We start from the raw sequence: 20,166 nt of genomic DNA on the forward strand, positions 1-20,166 counted from the left end.
GACAGACGCCCCCTCCCCCGGCCTCCACGCTGCTCCATCCTTAAACAGGGAGAGGGTCTAGGATCCTTGCTCCCCAGCCCCGCATCTCTATTGCCAGGGCCATCACGACCCCAGCACGACCCTTCGAGTTCTGTTGAGGATGGAGAGCCCAAAAGTCCAGTTTGAATCCTCCCAATTCCCTTTCTAGATCTAGAGCTAGAACCTCAACAAGACTTTCTCTACGATGGGGCACCACGCCTGCCTTCCCCCAGGGGACGACTTCCCACCCCTATTTGGTAAAAGGGGGCCATTGCTAGAGGCAGGTGCGAGGAAGAGCGAGTTTATTGCAAGTTCCAAGGAGGCAGCGCCCAGAGCGTGCCTTCCCCACCAGCATGCGCGGCTGTTTAGAGAAGGCCGCCCTCCACACGCGTTCACTCTCTTGCAGCTCCTCCAGGTAGCCACCGCCTGCCGGCAGCCATCGCTCATTCTGCGCTGGCGCAATGCTTCCATTTCTTCTCGTCCCTTCCCCTCCTGAGGCCTTCTATTGGGGAACAGAGGAAGCGCTTGCGCCCTCCTGCTCTCGGGATCCTGGGGAGAGGAGCTAGATTCTAAACAGGGGCAACTACGGCCCCAGCCGTCCAGAGACAGGAAAAGGGGGGAATGCGCATGCGCAGTAGCGCGTGTCGGCTTCGCGGGAGTACGGAAGCGCGCCTTGCGCGCGTGCACTGCGCTTGCGCAGTGCTCGGGGCAGCGGGAATGGCGGGAACCCCGGCTTCTAGCTGGAGTCCCCAGCACGCAACCAGCCGTTGCGCGCTACCTGGCCCGCTGAGGGCCTGGCGGACGGGCTGAACTGCAGCAGTTCTGCGATCAGGGCCTTGCAGCGCTCAGACAGCTCGAGGCCATCAGGGTAGAGGACGCCGCGCTTCTGTCGCCTGGGCAGACCAGCGATGTCCGAGTCGTCGAAGGGCATGCACCCGGTGACCATGACGTAGAGCACGACGCCCAGGCTCCACACGTCGTACTTCTTGGGGTCGTATGGGATACCCAAGAGTACCTCAGGCGACGCGTAGGCGGCCGAGCCGCAGTAGGTGGTGCTCAGGTCAGGATAGCCGTGTGCCTGGCGACCAAAGCCAAAGTCGGTGAGCTTTACTCGGCGCTCGTCGGGGCTCAGCAACACGTTTTCACACTTGAGGTCACGGTGCACCAAGTGGTGGTCATGCAGGTAACGCACAGCCCCAGCGATCTGCGCGAAGAGGTCGCGCGCCTGACCCCCGGGGATGCGCCCATTGCGCTGCACTGCCTGCAGCAGGTCGGTGGCAGCCGCCTCCATCACGATATAGAGCTTCCCATTGCACACCTCGATGAACTCGAAGACGTGCACGATGTGCGGGTGTCGCACGCCCCGAAGGATCGACAGCTCGCGCGGCAGAAACTTGTTGACGAAGTCTGGCGGGGCGCGCCGCCGGTCCACCACCTTGATGGCCACTGTGCCCTTGTACTTCTTGGACGTGGCCACCTTCACCTTGGAGTAACTGCCCTCGCCTATTGTGCGTCCCAGCTTATAGCCGAGTTCGCTCAGAAGTTTGTCGCCCGACATGGTGGCGCCTGGGGCGCGCGGGGAGCAGGAGGCGGCTGCTGTCGGGGGGCGGCCGGACTCCAATCTCGGGCCTAACCCATGGCGCTTGGCACCTGCACACCCGCACCCCCATGTGCCCACTCCCGGGTTCCTGCCGCAGCGGTGCCTTTTATTGCCCAGGTAACAATTTCTGCCTTGTGAAGTGACCACGGGCGTCACCCCGCCTCGGGGTGGGGCCCCCCCAAGGCCATCAGGCTTTGTGACTCATAATCGCTCTGAATGGCCCAGTTCCCATGAGAGGCTACTAGCAAGGGGTCCCGACCACCACTCGGGAGCAGAATCCGCGCCTGGCATTGGGGCGGCTCCTCGTGAGTGGAATCAGAGCAGCAGTCGCCCCCCAGCTTCGTGTACCTAGCCCTGGCCATGTGGAATCTTGGGACGCCGGTACAGTCCTGCCAAGGGGAGAAAACGAGAGAGGGGGTCTTAACTCAGTAACTCGGTGACCCGGCTTCCTCAGAAGCTTGGGGTCTCTGAATGGCCTCAGCAGCGCACCAGAAGGAATTTGTACGGGAGGTCATTTAGGGCAAGGGCCTGGGCAACCGGACGGGTTACAGGCGTCTACACCGGCTGAGCCAAGCGCCGCCTAAGAGAAGAAATAGGGAGTCCCTGGCTGCAGCCTGGCCGGCCAGTCAATCCCTCGACCTTTTGCCCAAGCTCTCCCTCTCGGTGGGATCGCTACTCTAGCGCACTAGGTGCCCTAGTCCCGCCCAAGACATGCGCGGTACGTTCCGCCACACTCATCATGGCGGCGGCCGCCGGACGTAACTTCCGCCCGCGGCCGGAAACTCGGGTCTTGCGAGCATGGCAGCATCGAAGGTGAAACAGGACATGCCCCCGCCGGGGGGCTATGGCCCCATCGACTACAAGCGGAACCTTCCGCGTCGGGGACTGTCGGGTCAGTGTCGCACTACGCCGGGGTGTCAGGGTTGGGGCTTCGGGGCGCTGCGACGGGGGGGGGGGCGCCAGGGAGTTTCGCGGGCCTCACTTTCCGCTACGGTGTGATGGGAGGCGGAGCCCAGGGATTCCCCCATAGTTTCGGTAGTAAGGAGGATAACTGCTGGAGTTTGTCGAACGCTTACTTAGCTTTGCTTTTTTCACAGAAGAGTCCGGGAGGTCGGTCCCGTTAATTCTTTCCATTCTACAGTTGGTTAGATAGATCAATGTAGCCCGTGCCCCGAGCCCTTGGCCACACTTCCGTTTCACAAGTGGGGAAACTAAGGCCCGAGAGAGGCTACTACGTGTCCCCAGGGCCACCCAGTGTAAAACTCGTGCTGAAACTGGAACATTGAGGGAATTTAGAAGATTCCTCTCTGGTAGTCGCTACGTGCGGATGTCCCAGGAATATGTATTCTTAAATTTTTCAAACGTTTTAAGTAACCTTTAAAGTTTTGTTATTGAGCTCAACACAGGAAAATGTAAAAGAAAAAAAAAGTAGAAGGGGCACATACTTTGCACCTAGGGTTAACAGACAAATACAAAATTTTAAACAAGGATAAATAAATTTCCCGTAACTTGTCGAACTTTACATTTAATGTTACCCTCATGTGCCTCAATTAAATAATACATACACGGGCATGGTAAAAAAGAATTCAGACAGTGGGAAAGTATCAGGTGAAAACTCAAGTTCCCCCCAGCCACTTCTTGGCTTTTTTGTTTCCCAGAACAGCGGTTGGCAAGCTTTTTCTATAAAGGGCCAGATAAATATTTAATGTTTTGGTGACCAAATGGTCTCTGTCCACTGATGCTGCTGCTTTTTTTTTTCTTTTTAAAGATTTTATTTTTTAGAGGGAGAGAGAGCGGGAGACAGCACGAGCAGGGGGAGGGGTAGAGAGAGAGGGACAACCAGACTCCCCATGGAGTGGGGAGACTGTAGTGGGGCTCAGTCCCAAGACTCCCAAGATCACAACCTGAGCTGAAGGATGCTTAACCAGCTGAGCCACCCAGGCGCTCCTCTGTACGACTGTTCACAAACCTAAAAGTGTTCTTAGCCCGAGGGCCATTATAGAAACAGGTTACAGGCTGGATTTGGCACCACCTTGGCACTTGACTCATCCCAGAACAGACTGAACGAAAATAATGTGATCTGAATCTCTTCAGTTTCTTTTCTCAATGTATGACTTAACACCCAGGCCAGTGTACCCCTCAGGTGTGTGGCATGAGGTCTGTTTATACATGAGCACCTCTGTGACCTGTACCCAGACCAGGCTGCAAAAGGGTCCCAGCTCTTGGGCCTCCCTGGGCTCCCCCTAGTCAGCATGTCTGTTTTTTATTTTTAAGTCACAGATGTGCCCTTAATCCTGGTCCTCGTCCAGTTCGTGACATGTTAGTGCTTTCCATGTGCCTTCTATACCATTAGCTAGGGTTGGGCCTCGTAGTTGCCCCTACACACCAACTTGCATTGTAGCTTATACAAATCCGCCCCAGTCGTTCCGCCCCAGTCGTTCCTGGCTGCAGTGGGGTGAGGAAGAGACCCCTTCTGGTATCATGGTCTTTGTTACGGCCCTGCATTCAGTAGTTGCTTGTTGAGTGTGCATGTGGCACTGAGCCCTGTCTGGAAGAGCTCACAGCCTAGCAGAGGAGAAGAACATACCACACCGGAATTTCCCATTTTGGCAAGGCTCCAGCTAACCAGGGCCTGCTCTAGCCAGGGTGGGCTGGAAGGACCTTTCTGAAAGTCCCCTGGGTGGAGGGAACAGCAAGTGCAATGGCCCCCACTCTCCATCCTGCACCCCACCCTTATATGTCCTGTGCCCTCCTCCAGCCTTGCGTTTGAGCCATAGTCCTCAGTGGCTGTCTCCCCATTAGTCCTACCATGCTCTGCTCCTGTAAGGCAGGCAAGTCTGGCATCCACCCCCCTCCTCTCTGCCTAGATCACTTACCACTAGCGTCCTCGAACCTGCAAATCTGGCTCAGACCACCTTTAATCCAGACTGTTCCCGAAGTGACTGCTGCCCCCATCTTTTCCACTCTGTTCTCTTCTCTCCACTCCCTCTTGTGCCCAGTGGGTGACTCTTTTCTTTTTTTTCCTTTGTGTCTTTTAACATTTTTTTTAAATTCACAGACCGTACCATACAATTTACCTATTTCATGTGTACAGATCACAGATTTTTAGTCTATTCACAGTTGCATAACCATCACCAGGTCTAAATTTATAACACTCCTGGGGCACCTGGGTGGCACAGTCGGTTAGGTGTCTGACTCTTGGTTTCAGCTCAGGTCGTGATCTCAGAGTCATGGGATCAAGCCGCATGTGCGGCTCCGCCATCAGCGGGGAGTCGGGTTGGGTTTCTGTCTCCCTCTGCCCCTGCCTCTCCCCCTGTGTGTGTGTGTGCACGTGCACTGTCTCTCAAATAAATAAATAAATCTAAATAGATAAATAGATAAATTTATAACACTTCCATCACTCCAAAACGAAACCTCAACCTTATGAGCAGTCACTCCCCATCCTCCCTCTCTCAGCCCCTGGCAACCCCCAGTCTACTTTGTGTCTCTATGGATTTGCCAGTTCTGGACATTTCATGTAATGAAATGTCAGCTCCTATTCTGTGTGGCCTCTGGTGTCTGGCTGCTTTCACTCAGCAAGATGGTTTTATTTTTAATGTGCGTGGTGTAGCATGTGTCAGAGCTTCATTTTTTTTTTTTTTTGGTTGAATAATATTCTTGTATGAATGGACCACAGTTTGTGTATCTGTTTACCACTTGATGGACGTTTGAGTCGTTTCCACCTTTTGGCTGCTTTGACCAACATTCCTGTGCAAACTTCTATGTGGATATATGTTTCATTTTTCTTGCGGGGAAATTTCACCTAGGAGTGGCATAGCTAGGTCATATGGTAACTCCACATTTAACATTTTGAGGAACTGCCAGACTGTTTTCCAAATTGGCTGTACTGTTTTATATTTCTACCCGCAGTTAGTTTATGGGATTTCCAGTTTCTCCACATCTGGACAACACTAATTATTTTCCTTTTTTCTTTTTTTTTTTTTTAAATCCCAGCCATCCCAGCGAGATGACATCTCATCATAGTTTTGATTTGCATCTCCCTGGTGACTAATGATGTGGAGCATCTTTTCACGTGTTTATCCTTTATGCATTTTTTAATTGGGTTATCTTTTTTTTTTTTTAATTTTTAAAATTTTTTTGAGTGAGAGAGTGTGCAAGCACGGGGCAGGTAGGGGGAGAATCTTAAGCAGGCTTTGCACCCAGCACGGAGCCCAATGCAGGGCTTGACCCCACAACCCTGAGACCATGACCTCAGCTGAAAGCAAGAGCAGGATGCCCAACTGGCTGAGCCACCCAGGCGCCCCAGGTTGTTCATCTTTTCTTTTTTTTTCTTTCTTTTTTTTTTTAAGATTTTATTTATTTATGCGACAGAGATAGAGACAGCCAGCGAGAGAGGAAACACAAGCAGGGGGAGTGGGAGAGGAAGAAGCAGGCTCATAGCAGAGGAGCCTGATATGGGGCTCGATCCCATAACGCCGGGATCACGCCCTGAGCCGAAGGCAGACGCTTAACTGCCGTGCCACCCAGGCGCCCCTCATCTTTTCATTACTGAATTTACAGAGTTCTTTCTACATTTGGGTTACCATTCCCTTATCAGATACGCGATTTTCAGAGACTTTCTTCCATTCTGGGGGTTGTCTTTTCAGCTTGTTGATGGCATCATTTGTAGCACAAAGGTTTTTCATTTTGGCGAAGCCCAGTTACGTCCCTTTTTTTTCTTTTTCTTTTTTTTTTTTTTTAAAGATTTATTTATTTATTCGACAGAGATAGAGACAGCCAGCGAGAGAGGGAACACAAGCAGGGGGAGTGGGAGAGGAAGAAGCAGGCTCATAGTCCAAGAGCCTGATGTGGGGCTCGATCTCATAACGCCGAGATCACGCCCTGAGCCGAAGGCAGACGCTTAACCGCTGTGCCACCCAGGCGCCCCAGCCCTTTTTTTTCTTTTGTCACTTGTGCTTCTGGTGTCCTAGCTCAGAAGCCATTGCCCCATCCAAGGTCACACAGACTGACTCATCTGTTTTCAAAGAGTTTTATAGTTTAAGCTCTCAAATTGAGGTCTTTGATTCATTTTCAGTTAATTTTTTGTGTATGGGGGAAGGAAAAAGCACACTTTATTCTTTTGCATGTGGCTCTCCACTTATCCAATTTGCTGAAAGACTGTTCTTTTCCCATTGAATTGTCTTGGCACCCTTGTCCAAAATCAATTGACCGTAAATGTGAGGGTTTATTTTTGGACTCTCAGCTCTGTTCCGTCGATGTCCATGTCTGTCCTGATGCCATGCTGCACCGTCGTGTACACACAGCTGTGTGTGAAGTTTGAAATTGTGAAGTGCGAGTCCTCCAACTTCGTTGTTTTTCAGAATTGTTTTGGTGGATCTGGGCCCTTGAATTTCCATATGAATTTCACAGTCTGCTCCTCAGTTTCTGTAGGGCTGGTAAAGGGGGAAGATTGGGATTCTGATGGGACTCCGTTGAACTGGTACCTTAGTTTGGGGAGTGCTGTCATCTGAACACTGAAGTGCTGGTATTGAGCACAGGTTGTGTTTCCAGTTATTCGGGTCTTCCTTACTCGTGTCCTACACCCACTTCCGGGCATGCCCCTCATCAGCCTCCCCCACAAGACGGGCAGGTCCTGAGGCACAGACCCACGCTGAGGGTCTGGGGTCTCAGCCTCGCCACTGTCAGCGATAAAGAGCTGCACATTTGTAAAGGCCACCTTAGTCTTGGAATTTATTTTACACATGGGCCTACACATGGGTGCCTGGTGTGAAACAAGGGGTCTCCATGAGGATAGCCCAGGCCCATGCCCTGGGGCTGGATCGAAAGAGGAGGCCCCTGGGCTTCTCTCTAACTATTGAAAAGAAAGAGACAGCTCTTCTAAGATGTTCCTGTCCAGCACAGGTGGTCAGCTATGTGTAAGAGCCCCAGTTGCACTGGAAGCTGGTCCTGGGCATTCGGGCCTCTTGGGAGAGATTCTCCTTCTGTGCTCAGGAACCAGGGCGCCCTTGCTGTCCTGCCCCCTGTAACGTGGAAGTGTCTTACTCTGAGCTAATGTTTGTTTTGTTTTGCTTTTTATTTTTTATTTTTTTTATTTTTATATTTTTTAAAGATTTTATTTATTTATGCGACAGAGACAGAGATAGAGACAGCCAGCGAGAGAGGGAACACAAGCAGGGGGAGTGGGAGAGGAAGAAGCAGGCTCATACCGGAGGAGCCTGATATGGGGCTCGATCCCATAACGCCAGGATCACGCCCTGAGCCGAAGGCAGATGCCCAACCGCCGTGCCACCCAGGCGCCCCTATTTTATTTTATTTTTTTAAAGATTTTATTTATTTGACACAGAGAGACAGTGAGAGAGGGAACACAAGCAAGGGGAGTGTGAGAGGGAGAAGCAGCCTTCCCGCCGAGCAGGGAGCCCTGCGCGGGGCTCAATCCCAGGACCCTGCGATCATGACCTGAGCCGAAGGCAGACGCTTAATGGCTGAGCCACCCAGGTGCCCCTGTTTTGCTTTTTAAAGATTTATTTATTTATTTGAGAGAGAGAGAGCACGAGCACAGAGTGAGAGGGAGAAGCAGACTCCCCTCTGAGCAGGGAGCCTGATGCCGGGCTCCATCCCAGGACCCTGGGATCATGACCTGAGCTGAAGTCAGGTGCTTCACTGACTGAGCCACCCAGGCGCTCCTGAGCTAATGTTTTTAACGGGCTTAACTGAGGGGCTAAAAAATCTAACCAGTTTCTCATGCATCTCTGGGTCCAGCAGAGGTGCCAGGAAAACTGTGTGCCGAACTGAGTTGAAGAAGAGAGATGAGGACAGGGACAGCAGAGGCCCCCTGCAGGCAGCGAGCAGGGCCAGGACTCCTAGAGCCCCTTTGCCCCCCCACAGGTCCTAGGGAGTGGCATCACCCACCGTTTGCTGGTCATTTACCGGGTTAACTGGAGCTCGACCTGGCTGAGCTTGTCCGTTTTTCCCGGCAATCACAAGACCCGTTCAGGGAAGAGACCACAGCTCAAAAGATGAGAGGGTGTGCAGTGAGCCAGCCCCAGCCAGGCGGCAGGCAGCTCGGGCCTCCCTGAAGACCGCAGCAGGCCCACAGCCTGTCAGTCAGAATTACAGCTCAGGTGCCTGCTGGCGTCAGTAAATATTCATGGCAGCCTCTGTCCCCTGGTGCCCAGGCAGGGGGCTTGACCTGCTGGGCCAGGAGGCAGCACCCCAGGGAGCCCAGAGGTGGCTGGGTGGGCCCTGCAGGGCACTGCCTGCCTCTGGCAGCCCCATCCAGCCCCCTGTGGGCAGCACTCAGAGAAGTGGCCCAGGCAGCCAGGAACCACCATGGAGCTCGACCCAGCTGTAGATACCATCCTTCCCCATCGAAGCACCTGCTACCTGGGAAGCAAACAATCTTCTAGAAGATTGTGGGGCCAGGGCCACCCAACCATAAACAGCAAGACCCTTGGGCTCTCCTGCAGTCCCTGCCCAGAGTGTATTTTCTAGAAACTGTGGCATGGGGGGCAGAGGTGTGGCAGCTGCAGCTGCCTCCCTTGTCAGAGAAAAGCTGAGGCAGCCTGGTGTCCCTGCCTGCAGGGCAGGTGAATGGAAGAAAGAGTGGTCTGCAGTTTTGGAGGAGGGGGTCCAAGGGAAGGGGCCGATAGACATTCTACAGGGACAGAAAAATAAAGAAACTACAAGGGGTGGCCTGTCCCAAGGGCAGGCGCTAAGCTGGTGGCCCCTCTCCCCACAGGCTACAGCATGTTCGCTGTGGGCATTGGGACGTTGCTCTTCGGGTATTGGAGCATGATGAAGTGGAACCGTGAGCGCAGGTAGGCCCCAGGCCCCAGGCTGCTGAGGGTGGGAGTGCATCTGGTGTCCACTGGGTTCCTTTGTCAGCCCCTCAAGACCCAAGAATTATGGACCTGGACTGAGTCCATTTCTGAACTATCCACTCGAGAAACTTTCGACTCATAAGCGAGGAGCTCTTCAGCGGGTGTCCCTTGGCCCCCGCTGCTAGGGACCCAAGGGTCTGGGTTAGGACAGCCTATCAAGTGGAGGTGGAGGTGGAGGGGTAGGCCCAGGGCATGCTTTCTTAGTGCGTCTTTGTCAGTGGTAACCAGGCAGTGAGGACAATAAAGGCTTAGAAACAGGCCATGCAAGACAATGGTCGTGCCAGCCACGTGGGGCCTGAGGCACCGAGGTGGACGGTGGCCTCCATTCAGACTCTGGCTGCCTCTAAGCTGGCCCGATGCCCTGACTGGTGACCCCTTCTCATTGACCCCTTACTGGCTCAGCCCGCCTGCCCTGCCCCACCCTGTGTTATGTGTCCTTAGCTCCTCCTTTGAGCTCATTTGCCCCCCACAAGTCTGGGAATCCCAGACGGTAGTGCTGGAGAAGGCCAGCACGTGTCAGGTGCTCGACGTTGCGGGCACTCAGACGAGGTTCGCCTTCCCAGGACGACCGGCAGAGGCACGGACGCAGTAGTGACAACAGTGTAGCTGTGGTGGAGGCAGCGGCTTGGAGGGGGGCTGCTACTGTGGGTCTGGAGGGAGGGGAGGGAGGGAGGCTGAAGCTCATCCAGACCCTTCCCTGTGTGGCTGTGAGATTCCTAGTGATGAGGGGACAGCCAGGGGCCACTTGCTGGGCCACATCACTGGGGGCACTCCCCCAGCGTAGATGGGGCTGGTGGCTCAAAGACACAGAACTGCCTGCCCTGGGCTCACACCCCAGGGTTTGAAATGAAGAGGATATGGTTTTGTAAGGCCCAGAGCCCTGTGATGAAGGTCCCATCCCCCCGTCCCCGGTTCCCCACAATCATCAGGCCAGGGCTATTTTTAGGATTAAGAAATAAAGTTTTTAACTGAAAAGAAAGTGTGAAGCCAGCAGTCCTGTGGATCAGTGCCTGTGCCAGCTGTGCGCCTTGCTCCCCCCCCCCCCCCCCCCAAGCCCTGCCCCGCTCACTTGCCTCTCCCCCAACCCCCTTCCCCTCGTTGTCACCCTGTGGGTCTGAGGCCATGTCATCTACCCCCAGCTCCAGCCTGATCTAATTTGTTGGTTTTGGGGTTTCACAGGCGCTTGCAGATTGAGGACCTCGAGGCCCGCATCGCGCTGATGCCGCTGTTGCAGGCAGAGAAGGACCGGAGGTGGGGCCGCTGGGACCGGGGTTGAAAGGTCACAGGCCTGAGTGTCCCATCCTGCAGTGCAGGACCTGGCCAGAATGCACGTGGGGACTGACGGCTATGTCCTCGCATTCATGGGGTTGCCGTCACCCTTGGAGAGGGCCCCAAACTTGACTTGAAGTGGAGACCTAAGGGACAGAATGGGAAGGCTCCCTGGAGGAGGAAACATGGAGGCTGCAGCAGGAGGACCCAAAAAGTTTGTAGGGTGGGGGTGCCTGGGTGGCTCAGTTGGTTGGGCGACTGCCTTCGGCTCAGGTCATGATTCTGGAGTCCCAGGACTGAGTCCTGCATCGGGCTTCCTGCTCAGCGGGGAGTCTGCTTCTCCCTCTGACCCTCCCCTCTCTCATGCTCTCTCTCTCATTCTCTCTCTGTGTCAAATAAATAAATAAATAAAATCTTTAAAAAAAAAGTTTATGGGGGGAGGAAGGGACAAGAAGGTTCAGCATGTGCAGGGCTGGAAGTGGCAGGAGATGATGGGGAGTGGAACAGGGAGGGGTCTGGCAGGTCTGTTAGGCAGGGGTCCATTGAGGTGCTCAGGCCTGTCCCCCACCTCCTGTTTCATCTCCACAGGGTCCTGCAGATGCTTCGAGAGAACCTGGAGGAGGAGGCCATTATCATGAAGGATGTGCCTGACTGGAAGGTGGGTCCTGGGCGGGGAGGGCGGGGAGCCAGGCATGAGGAGGGGAAGGCAGCAGCTTTTGATCTGGCCTAGTGGGGTCCCAGTAGGCAGTGTGGGCCTGATGGGGTAGCTGCATCCCCACTTATATCCTGTTGTCTCCACAGGTGGGTGAGTCTGTGTTCCACACAACACGCTGGGTGACTCCCATAATGGGCGAGCTCTATGGGCTGCGCACGAATGAGGAGATTCTCAATGCCACCTATGGCTTTGTGTGGTACGCGTAGGGGCCTGCTCCCCTCGGACCACTCGGACCCCTGCACCCTCCCCACTGGGAAAGAATAAACGCTCTGGAGACCTGCCTGCCTGTGTCCCCGCGACTGAGCGACTGGCGAGTGGGGCACCATTGGGTTACACGTGGCCTGGGGACATAGAGTCTAGACCTGGGGACTCTGCAGAAGACGCCAGGTGGGGTGGCCTCAAAACCTACCCGGAGACTGCCCCTGGATCCATCAGCCTTGGCTCACAAATACGCCTGGATTTTCCTACCTCTGTCGAACCCTCCTTGTCAGCACCCCCACACCCCCACCCCCGTCGAGGCTGGGGTTCCCCCCCCAACCCCACAGCCTGGGCACATCAGTGAGTGGGGGACCTAAAGAGCAGAGCATGGGATGGAGGGGCACCAGAGGCGGGTCCCCTTGCTCCCAGGCCGGGACCCCATTATGGGGGTCGCTAACTGTCCGTCACTACCTGTCCAGGCTTCGTTTCCCTCCATTCCCAAGGCAGCTCCACTCCTGGCACGAAAGGGTTAAGTCGGCCTGCCCCCGCCAGCCAATGGCCGCGCGCAGCGCCTTCGCGGCGCCGCCTAATTGGCGAATGCACAGGGTGGGAGGGGAGGAGGCCCCTGTGCCCTGGGATGCTCTTAAAAGGCTGTGGCTTGGCAGCCGAGCTACGCGCACCGGCTCACCTCGGCCATGAGCAGCGCGGCCCGCCCGGACCCCGCGGAGGCGCCTGAGGAGCGGCGGTTCCTCAGGTCAGCCAGGGATGGGGATACTAAAGACCGTGGCAGGGTTGCAACCCGGCGCGGGGTGCATCATGGGCAGGGCATGGCTGGGAGGGGGTCTCATGGGCAGGACGGATCAGAGGCGGGGGGCATGGCCAGGATGGGGCCTGGGGGGTTCCGAGGCCCACCCCGCATTTTGCTGGAGAGCCTGCAGCCTGCTGCTGCCAACGCCTCCTAAGCTGCGTTGCCAGGGAAACTGCATCTGCCTAAGGCTCACCCCTGAGTGAATCATTCAGCTGCACCGCTAGTAGCTCTCCCATCACCCCTCAACCCAGTCCAGGCCCACCTCCCCTTTCATCTGTCCTAGGGACCCTGGAGCTCCCACCCTTTGCTCCCCATTTGGGAAGAGCTGAGCTCTTAGCTCCTCAAACGTTCACACCCCTCTTGGTGGCCCACCTGCTACTGTCTCCTTGACCAGAGAAGGAAATTGAGGCCTGGGGACGGAAGCCACTGCCTAGCCAAGGCTAGGGCGATTTTTGAACACATGGGCCACTGGCCAGTAGTTTGGATTTGGAGTCTGGAGCTGACAACTGTGGCTGTGTCTCCCACCTCATCCTGAGTTATCTTGTGTCCTCTAAGCCCTTGTGACCTGAGACCCCAAGCAGGGCTGTGAACCTCAGTGTAAACCAGATTTATCTGACATCCCCTTGTCTGTCATTCTCTGCCCACTATCCACTCAGGCCCTCAGGGAAGATACTGTCTAGTGACTGGCTGATGTCCAGATTGAGCCTGTAGACCCAGCACATCGTAGACAGAAGGAAGCTGGAGCTGTGATTTCACCTGGGATGGGGGATGGTGGGACCAGTTGTGCGGGGTCTCAAATGCCAACTGAGGAGTGATGGGGCACTGTGGGGTGGGTAGGAGTGGAACACTGAGAGCAAGGAGAGAGGAGACAATGAGGTTAGAAACAATGGGCGCGTAGGTGTGGTGAGGAATTTGAATATTCTCTGAATATTGGGGAGCCATAAGCAGGTATGAGACAAGTAGCGACGTGATCTTGTGTTCAAGTTTTTAAAGCCCCCTTGGCTCTTATGTTGAGGAATTTGGGGGCCATGAGACTGTAGGGGAAGCAGGTGGAGCCAAGAGGGCAGGGAGGGTCTGGCATGGGCAACCTGGCCCCAGTTCCTTTGAAAGCAGGTCACCTCAGCATTTGTGCTCTCTGGGAAATCCTGCCCCTCGCAGTTCCTCTCATCTGGGGACTGACATTGGGAGAAGCAAGAGGCACCTCATAACTGAGCCCCCCCGCCCGCCCAAGTCCCACAGTGGCCCTACCCCCTCCCACTCCCCCACCGGCCCTAATTCCCATCACACCCCACCTAGAGCTGCCAGCATCCCCACCCCCAGGCTCCTAGCCTGGACCATCCTCCCCATTATCACTCTAATGACCAGTTAGGCAGGAAGATGATGTTCCAAGTGGTGGCCGGAGGCCAAAACTTTGGGACAGAGGAAGAAGAGGAATGGGTAGTCCTCCCACCCTTCTCATCCTCCCCTCCCCCTCCTGTGGGGGCAGCAGCCAGAGCTGTCACAGATGAAGGTGGAGGAATGAGCCACGTTTCCAAACACACCTTCTCCAATGTTCTTTACTGGGACCTGGGCCAGCCTGCCCTGGGATTGCTCTTCATCTGCCCCACTGTCCTTCAACCTTATCTGAAGTCAGCTGGGGTGGGTTGCTGGGGTGACTCAGGGCATGTGTCCTCCCTGCCCTAAGCCTCCATCTCCCCCATGTGTGTGGGCCCCCAAAGGGTCTTTCTGACCCGGTTCCTCAGTTTGCCTGGCTTGGCTCCAGTCACACTGTCCTCACTTCTGTCCCTTCAAATCTGCCAGGCTCATTCCCACTACAGGGCCTTGGCTCTCACTGTTCTTCCATGTGGATTACCTCTCATAGTGCTCCAGGCCAGCTCCTCCAGGAAGCCCTCCCTGATACCCCCTCCCACAGCAGTCTTCCTTCCTTACCTATGCCCCTCCTGCGGCCCGGCCTGATCATGCTGCAAACTTGGCCGGAGGGTTGTGGTCTCCTGCTCACAGAATTGAAGGAAGGAACCTAAAGATTCATCCCAAGAAACCTCTGTTATCTGTAGGTCTGCCTCTGCTCCTTTGCTCACACCCTGTATGGCTCTGGAGATAGACACCAATGGTAGAAGTCTGTTCACTCACTTGCTTCCTGCATGACCCTGGGCAAGCCACTTGGCTTCTCTGAGTGGTTGAATGTTCTTCTGGGCCTACTGCTACCACTATACTTGCTAGGGTCTCCCGAGCTGGGGGTAGGTGCTCTTCCCCATCAAGAAAGAGTCCTGCTAGGGGAAGCTGGCCTTGGCCATAAACCCTGCCCAGCTGCCCCAACCCCTGATTCTGGAGTGAGGACCACTTCCAATATTCAATGCCAGCTCTCCTCCTCTGCAGCCACTAAGCCCATGCCCGCTGGAAGTCCCCTAAGCCAGAGCTAGCTTGGTCCCTGCTCTTAGAAGCGTCCAACAGTTGGTTGTCATTATCTTAAAATTCTTAATTGTTAAGTAATGCAGCCCATGTTTGCATTTTGAAATGGGCTTTGGAATTGATCTAGCCTACCCGGTCTTTACTTTTGCAAAAGAGGAAGCAAAACTTAGATGTGACAGATCCCAGTCACTCAGTGAGTTCATGGCAGACCTCCACCTCCCATGAGTAAGCCCCATCTCTCTGGCCACAATTATTGAAGGGTCACCAATAGGTCTGAGAGCTGTGGGCTCCACATGCACCTCCCTAAACGAGCCACCAAACTGCCCTGCAGCCTTCAAAATCCGCCTCGCTCAGGCGCTTCATCCCCCAGCCCCGTCTGCCCCCTCCAGTGTTCTGCAGCTTGCCCAGGGTTTTCCACTGCATGAAATTCGCCCACCACCCTCATCAGTCGTTCACGCCGCATTCCTCCTTCCGGGTTCTTTCCGCGGTGGGGGTGGGCGCATCTGGGCGAGGCTCGTCTCCCGCGCTTGGGGGCAATAAAACCAACAGGCGCCATCACGCGTTCCTCGACCGCCAGAGGGCGCCCGTGCCTTGGGCTTCCGCTTAAATCTTCCGCCGCTCCGTTCAACCGCATGCACGTCGAACGGGGAAACTGAGGTTGGGGGTGGCGCTAGGGCCTGGGTGGGAACATTGGTGGAACGTTACTGGTTCCATCTAAGCCTCTCTCTCTAAGTCTTTCTCTCTCTGTGTCTTTAAGCGTCTCTCCCCACTCTGTCCCCCAGCACTGCGGAGGCGGCCGCCCTGGAGCGGGAGTTGCTGGAGGATTATCGCTTTGGGCGGCAGCAGCTGGTGGAGTTGTGTGGCCATGCTAGTGCTGTGGCTGTGACCAAGGTATCTGATCCCTGATCTTTGACCTTGACCCCATCCAGATGGCCAGCCCGCCAGAGCCGAGTCCTAAGCTGCATGACCCGGGTGGCCAGAATGGTCCAGGACCTGAGAAGCCCCATTTTGTGTGCGGCTACTCCAGCCCATCACTCAGATGGGGAAACTGAGGCCTAGAGAGGCTCATCACTGGTCTAGACCAGGCAGGGACACAAGACCCCATGTGTCAGTGAGGGTCAGGGCAGAGATCGGGGTCCCCAGAGACTTGGAGGCCGGGAAGCAGAGACTGAGGCTGCTGTGGGTTGCTCCTGGGGCCCTTTGTGAGCACCCGCCTCTGCCATCTCCTGCATCCCAGTAAGGGAGACATTGGTTCCTGCAGGCTGAGGACCTCCAAATAATCCCACACTGCAAATGGGGAAACTGAGGCCCAGAGGCAGGGAGTGGCCTGCAAAGGGTAGGTCCCAGGGGCTAAGTAAGCAGAGCTGTGTCTGGATCCGGGGCAAAGCCCCAGCTTCTAGGTGCCTCCAAGGGACACAAGAGTAATAAGCAATGGCGATGCTGCCTCCCAGTGCTTTTGGCCACGGTGTCCAGCCGTGGGCCTGTTTCCTCCTCCAAAGCAAGCGTAATAAACTGACACCAGTTAATAAACAAAAATGCCTTAGAGAAGTGCCTGATGGTGTCAGGGCTCCAGCATGTAACCTTTCTTTTCCTCCGTCTTCCTCTTCTTGCCCCCACTGCAGACTTCTTTCAAACACAATTTCTTTCTTTATGTAGGCTGTTAGTATTTTTTTAAACGTTCCTATTTCCAAATGAAACATATCCTGAGTGAAGCTCCCGCAGGAGAAGGAAATGATGACAAGCAAAGCCCCAAAAGTAAACCCAGCATAGTAAACTCTTGCCTGGCCCTTGCTGACTGAACATTGTTTGGTTTTGCCCTGAAAGCCCCAAGTCTGTCTAGAAGGCCCTCAGTCCCAGCCAGCCCAGACAGCATTACCCTCCCTTGGTCTCTGGTCTCGGGCTCTGGGCCTGGCATGGTGGGGTCGCAGGCACCCTCAAGGTGGGGCAGGACCTCGCTGAGACCTTGGGGAAGAGACAAAGGAATACCTAGTTCTCTGAGCAGTTGGAGGTTAGGGTACAGCCAGGCCCCCTGGGGCCCCTGGTCTCAGAGAGGCCCTGTGAGCCTGTCAGTGCCATTGTCATTCCCAGTTGATAGAGGCCAAGGGAGGTTGGGAGAGGAGAGGGGGCTGAGGCCATGCAGAGAGTCAGGGCAGGGCCAAGACTGGAACACCAGTGCTCTGAACTCCTGTGTTAAAGAAACTGATGCATAAGCCCAGAGAGTCTGGGAGATAGAGACAGAAACAAAGAGAGACACAGAGATGCAGGCACAGAAAGACTGCAGAGAGACAGATGGGGACAGACACACAGAGAGAGTCAGAGATACAGAGAAAGAGAGATAGGTGATGGCAGAGGCAGATGGAGAGAGACAGGGTAACTTGGTTGGAAAAGTACCCCCCCACACCCCACCCCCAGCTTTGGGGCCTCTGGGAGGGGCTGAGGCCTGGCAACGTGGGCGGGGGAGGGGCAGCCACTGCAGTGGAAAAAGGTGGAAGAATGTCTGCAACTCAGGCCGAGAATAAACAAACCACACTCTGGGCGCCGGGTGGTGGCAGAAGGCACGTTTTCCTCCTCCAGCTTGGCAGAGCCTGAAGCAGGGACTCTGCATCCCCGAGGAGGAACCCGAGGCCCCCAGAGGCCATGCCCTTTGCCCAGAATGCCTCTCCTCCTGTTCTATTGCCTCTAGGCCCATGCTCATCCCTCCTGCTACTCCAGGCCTCAGTTTCCCCACCTGAACAAGGAGGAATTCCAGACATCATGCCTTTGCCTTTGCTGTGCCCCCTGCCAGGTATTCCCCTTGCATACTCTCTCCCGGAAGCAGAGGACAGTGCTGGTTGTGTGTGGCCCGGAGCAGAACGGGGCAGTGGGGCTGGTCTGTGCCCGGCACCTCCACATGTTTGTGAGTAGCAAGGACCCCCTCGGACTCCTAGGGTCACCCCCTCGACCCTGTCCCTGCAGAAATTGCTCCCTCCTCTTGATAGTGTCCCAGGGGGCCATTGAGGCTGGAGAGGTTACAGAACAAGCCCAGTGCTTGCTGCAGGCAGGGTCTGCTGCCTGGTATCCAGGTCTGGGGGCCCAGGCCCAGCAGGAAGCCTGCAAGGGCCCCAGTGCTGACTCCTTTCTGTGCCCCACCCCCAGGAGTACGAACCGACCATCTTCTACCCTACACGCTCCCTGGATCTGCTGCACCGGGACCTGACTACCCAGTGTGAGAAGATGGACATCCCCTTCCTGTCCTACTTGCCCACGGAGGTCAGCGCTTGGTGGCAAGTGAGGGGGGAAGTGGGGGACGGTGCCCAAAGGCCGCCCCCTAACCCTGCCTTCTCTCTCAGGTTCAGCTCATCAATGATGCCTACGGGCTGGTGGTGGATGCCGTGCTGGGCCCTGGCGTGCAGCCGGGAGAGATCGGGGGCCCCTGCATGCGGGCGCTGGCCACACTCAAGCTGCTGTCCATCCCCCTTGTGAGCCTGGACATTCCCTCAGGCATGCCAGGCGGGGGGGCATGTTGGGGGCTTGGGTGGGGGCCCTCTGCACCCCAGCTTCTGGTGGCCCTAGCCTGCCTCTGAGCCTCAGTTTCCCTATCATGGATGGCTCATGCACTCTGGGTGAGGGAGGAGGGGCGGAAGGGATAGGGAAGACGGAGGCTGCTCTGATGGGGAAGACCGAGGCTGCTGCCCAGGTGATCCCATGTCTCCCCCCCACCCCGAGCCCAACATGCCCGCTGCCCACCCTGGCCCAGTTGCCTGGGCAGACGTGAGCTCACTCGGCAAAAGCCTCGCCCGTCCTGGCCGCCGCCCCACGCCTGTTGGAGCCATTAGGCGACGGGCAGACGGAACAAACAGCTGCTGGCCCGCCGGACCCTCCACAGGGGTGGCCACACTCAGGGGGATGTCCCCCAGCTTGCAAGACCTCAGGGCCATCCCAGCAGGGTACCACAGAGCAGGGGGTTAGCTACGAAGAGATGGGCTGTCTGGTCCAAAAGTGGACACTAGGGTCACAGAAGGAAGGATTAAAGTCAGAGGGAGGAGGCTTTTAGTTAGTGGCTCCAGACTCTGGTCAGAGGCACGGGAGAAGGCAAGACCCCTAGTCTGAAGGTAGAGGCTCATTTGAGAGGTGGTAGAGGCTAGGGCACCGTGAGGGAGGGGTGGGGTCCTGTCAAGTCAAAAGGCAAGATCGAGTCTGAGGGCAAAGACAGACATGTCAGGTCAGAGGGAAGAGTCTCTAGTCAGAAGGTTGATGAACACTCAGGTTGGGTAAGGATGATGAACACTCAGGCCACGTTCTGTCAGAGGCAAAGACCAGGAGTAAGGAGACAGATCTTATGGCAGACGCCTGCCTGAGGATGGAGGCAAGTCATCCTCTGAGGATGGAGAGGGGGGATCTGGTCAGAGGCGGAAGGCTGGCTAGGAAGCCTGGGTGGAAAGGGGCTCGAGTCTAAGTGCGGAAGCTCAAGACTGACAGGGAGGGAGGAATGGGGACAGATGCTGGGTCAGAAGGCAGAGGCATGGTCTGACTGGGAAAGGGCAGGAAGTGGAAATGATGTAGTCTGAAGGCAGAGGCTGAGTCAAATGGAGGAGAAAAATTAGTAGCATGATGGGAGCAGGGGCAGAAAAGTATGCGTGCAGACGCTGTGGTCAGAGGAAGAGGGAAACATCTCCAAGTTAGGGCAGACACTGGTCTGAGGGCGGAGGCCCAGTTCTATGGGGAGGCAGGTCTGACCAAGACTCACGTGTCAGAGAGCAGAGGCTGGGTCTGATGGGGAAGGGCAAGTGGGTGGTGAGGAGGCAAAACTCTCTCTTCTGAAGGCAAGCACCCCTCCCAGCTCCCGATTCCCTCCCCCTCCCGCCCCTCCTCCCGCAGGCTGGGACGCGGAGACCGGCGGCGGCGACACCGAGGATGGGCTCCGCCCCGACGTGCTGGTATCGCTCGCCGCGCCCAAGCGCTGCGCCGGCCGCTTCTCCGGCCGCCACCACTTCGTGGCCGGCAGGTTCGTGCCCGACGACGTGCGCCGAAAGTTCGCTCTGCGCCTGCCGGGATACACGGGCACCGACTGCGTCGCGACGCTGTGACCGCCACCCGCGTCCTGGCGGCTTGGACCCGCGCCAATAAACAGACGTCCCACCACCACCTCGCCTCCTCCTTCTCTGTGCGCCGGGTTCGCCGCCCGGGTGGGCAAACTCGGGAAGGGACTTGCCACCGTGCCCCAGAGCCCAGGCTGGAGGGATGGAGGGTAGTCGTCGAGTGGGACTTCCCGCTGGCCGAGAAAACTAGC

General features: G+C 56.1%; 3 protein-coding genes across 7 annotated transcripts; 2 read left to right on the forward strand and 1 right to left on the reverse strand.

The window, feature by feature from the left end:
- Positions 1-401: 401 nt before the first annotated feature.
- Positions 402-2,338, reverse strand: TSSK6 (testis specific serine kinase 6). Its single transcript, XM_002912748.4, has one exon. The coding sequence runs from the start codon at positions 1,574-1,576 to the stop codon at positions 755-757; it is 822 nt and encodes a 273-aa protein (XP_002912794.1). The 5' UTR covers positions 1,577-2,338; the 3' UTR covers positions 402-754.
- Positions 2,339-2,362: 24 nt separating this feature from the next.
- On the forward strand, positions 2,363-11,763 carry NDUFA13 (NADH:ubiquinone oxidoreductase subunit A13). Its single transcript, XM_011222540.3, has 5 exons — positions 2,363-2,510; positions 9,357-9,435; positions 10,678-10,749; positions 11,356-11,425; positions 11,569-11,763. Exons 1-5 carry the CDS (start codon positions 2,417-2,419, stop codon positions 11,686-11,688), a joined length of 435 nt encoding a protein of 144 aa, XP_011220842.1. The 5' UTR covers positions 2,363-2,416; the 3' UTR covers positions 11,689-11,763.
- A 147-nt stretch (positions 11,764-11,910) lies between these two features.
- Positions 11,911-20,039, forward strand: YJEFN3 (YjeF N-terminal domain containing 3). 5 transcript variants are annotated; one of them, XM_034658136.1, is made up of 6 exons: positions 11,911-12,434; positions 15,680-15,788; positions 17,581-17,793; positions 18,033-18,146; positions 18,227-18,355; positions 19,755-20,039. In XM_034658136.1, the coding sequence occupies exons 1-6, from the start codon at positions 12,376-12,378 to the stop codon at positions 20,001-20,003; spliced, it is 873 nt and encodes a 290-aa protein (XP_034514027.1). In that variant the 5' UTR covers positions 11,911-12,375; the 3' UTR covers positions 20,004-20,039. The 5 variants fall into 5 exon arrangements, with proteins under 5 accessions (XP_034514027.1, XP_034514030.1, XP_034514029.1 ...); XM_034658139.1 differs by having other exon boundaries at positions 17,581-17,682; XM_034658138.1 differs by having other exon boundaries at positions 17,683-17,793.
- The last annotated feature ends 127 nt before the right edge of the window (positions 20,040-20,166 follow it).

Source organism: Ailuropoda melanoleuca, chromosome 4 (assembly GCF_002007445.2).
Source record: "Ailuropoda melanoleuca isolate Jingjing chromosome 4, ASM200744v2, whole genome shotgun sequence".
Classification (NCBI taxonomy): Eukaryota; Metazoa; Chordata; class Mammalia; order Carnivora; family Ursidae; genus Ailuropoda; species Ailuropoda melanoleuca.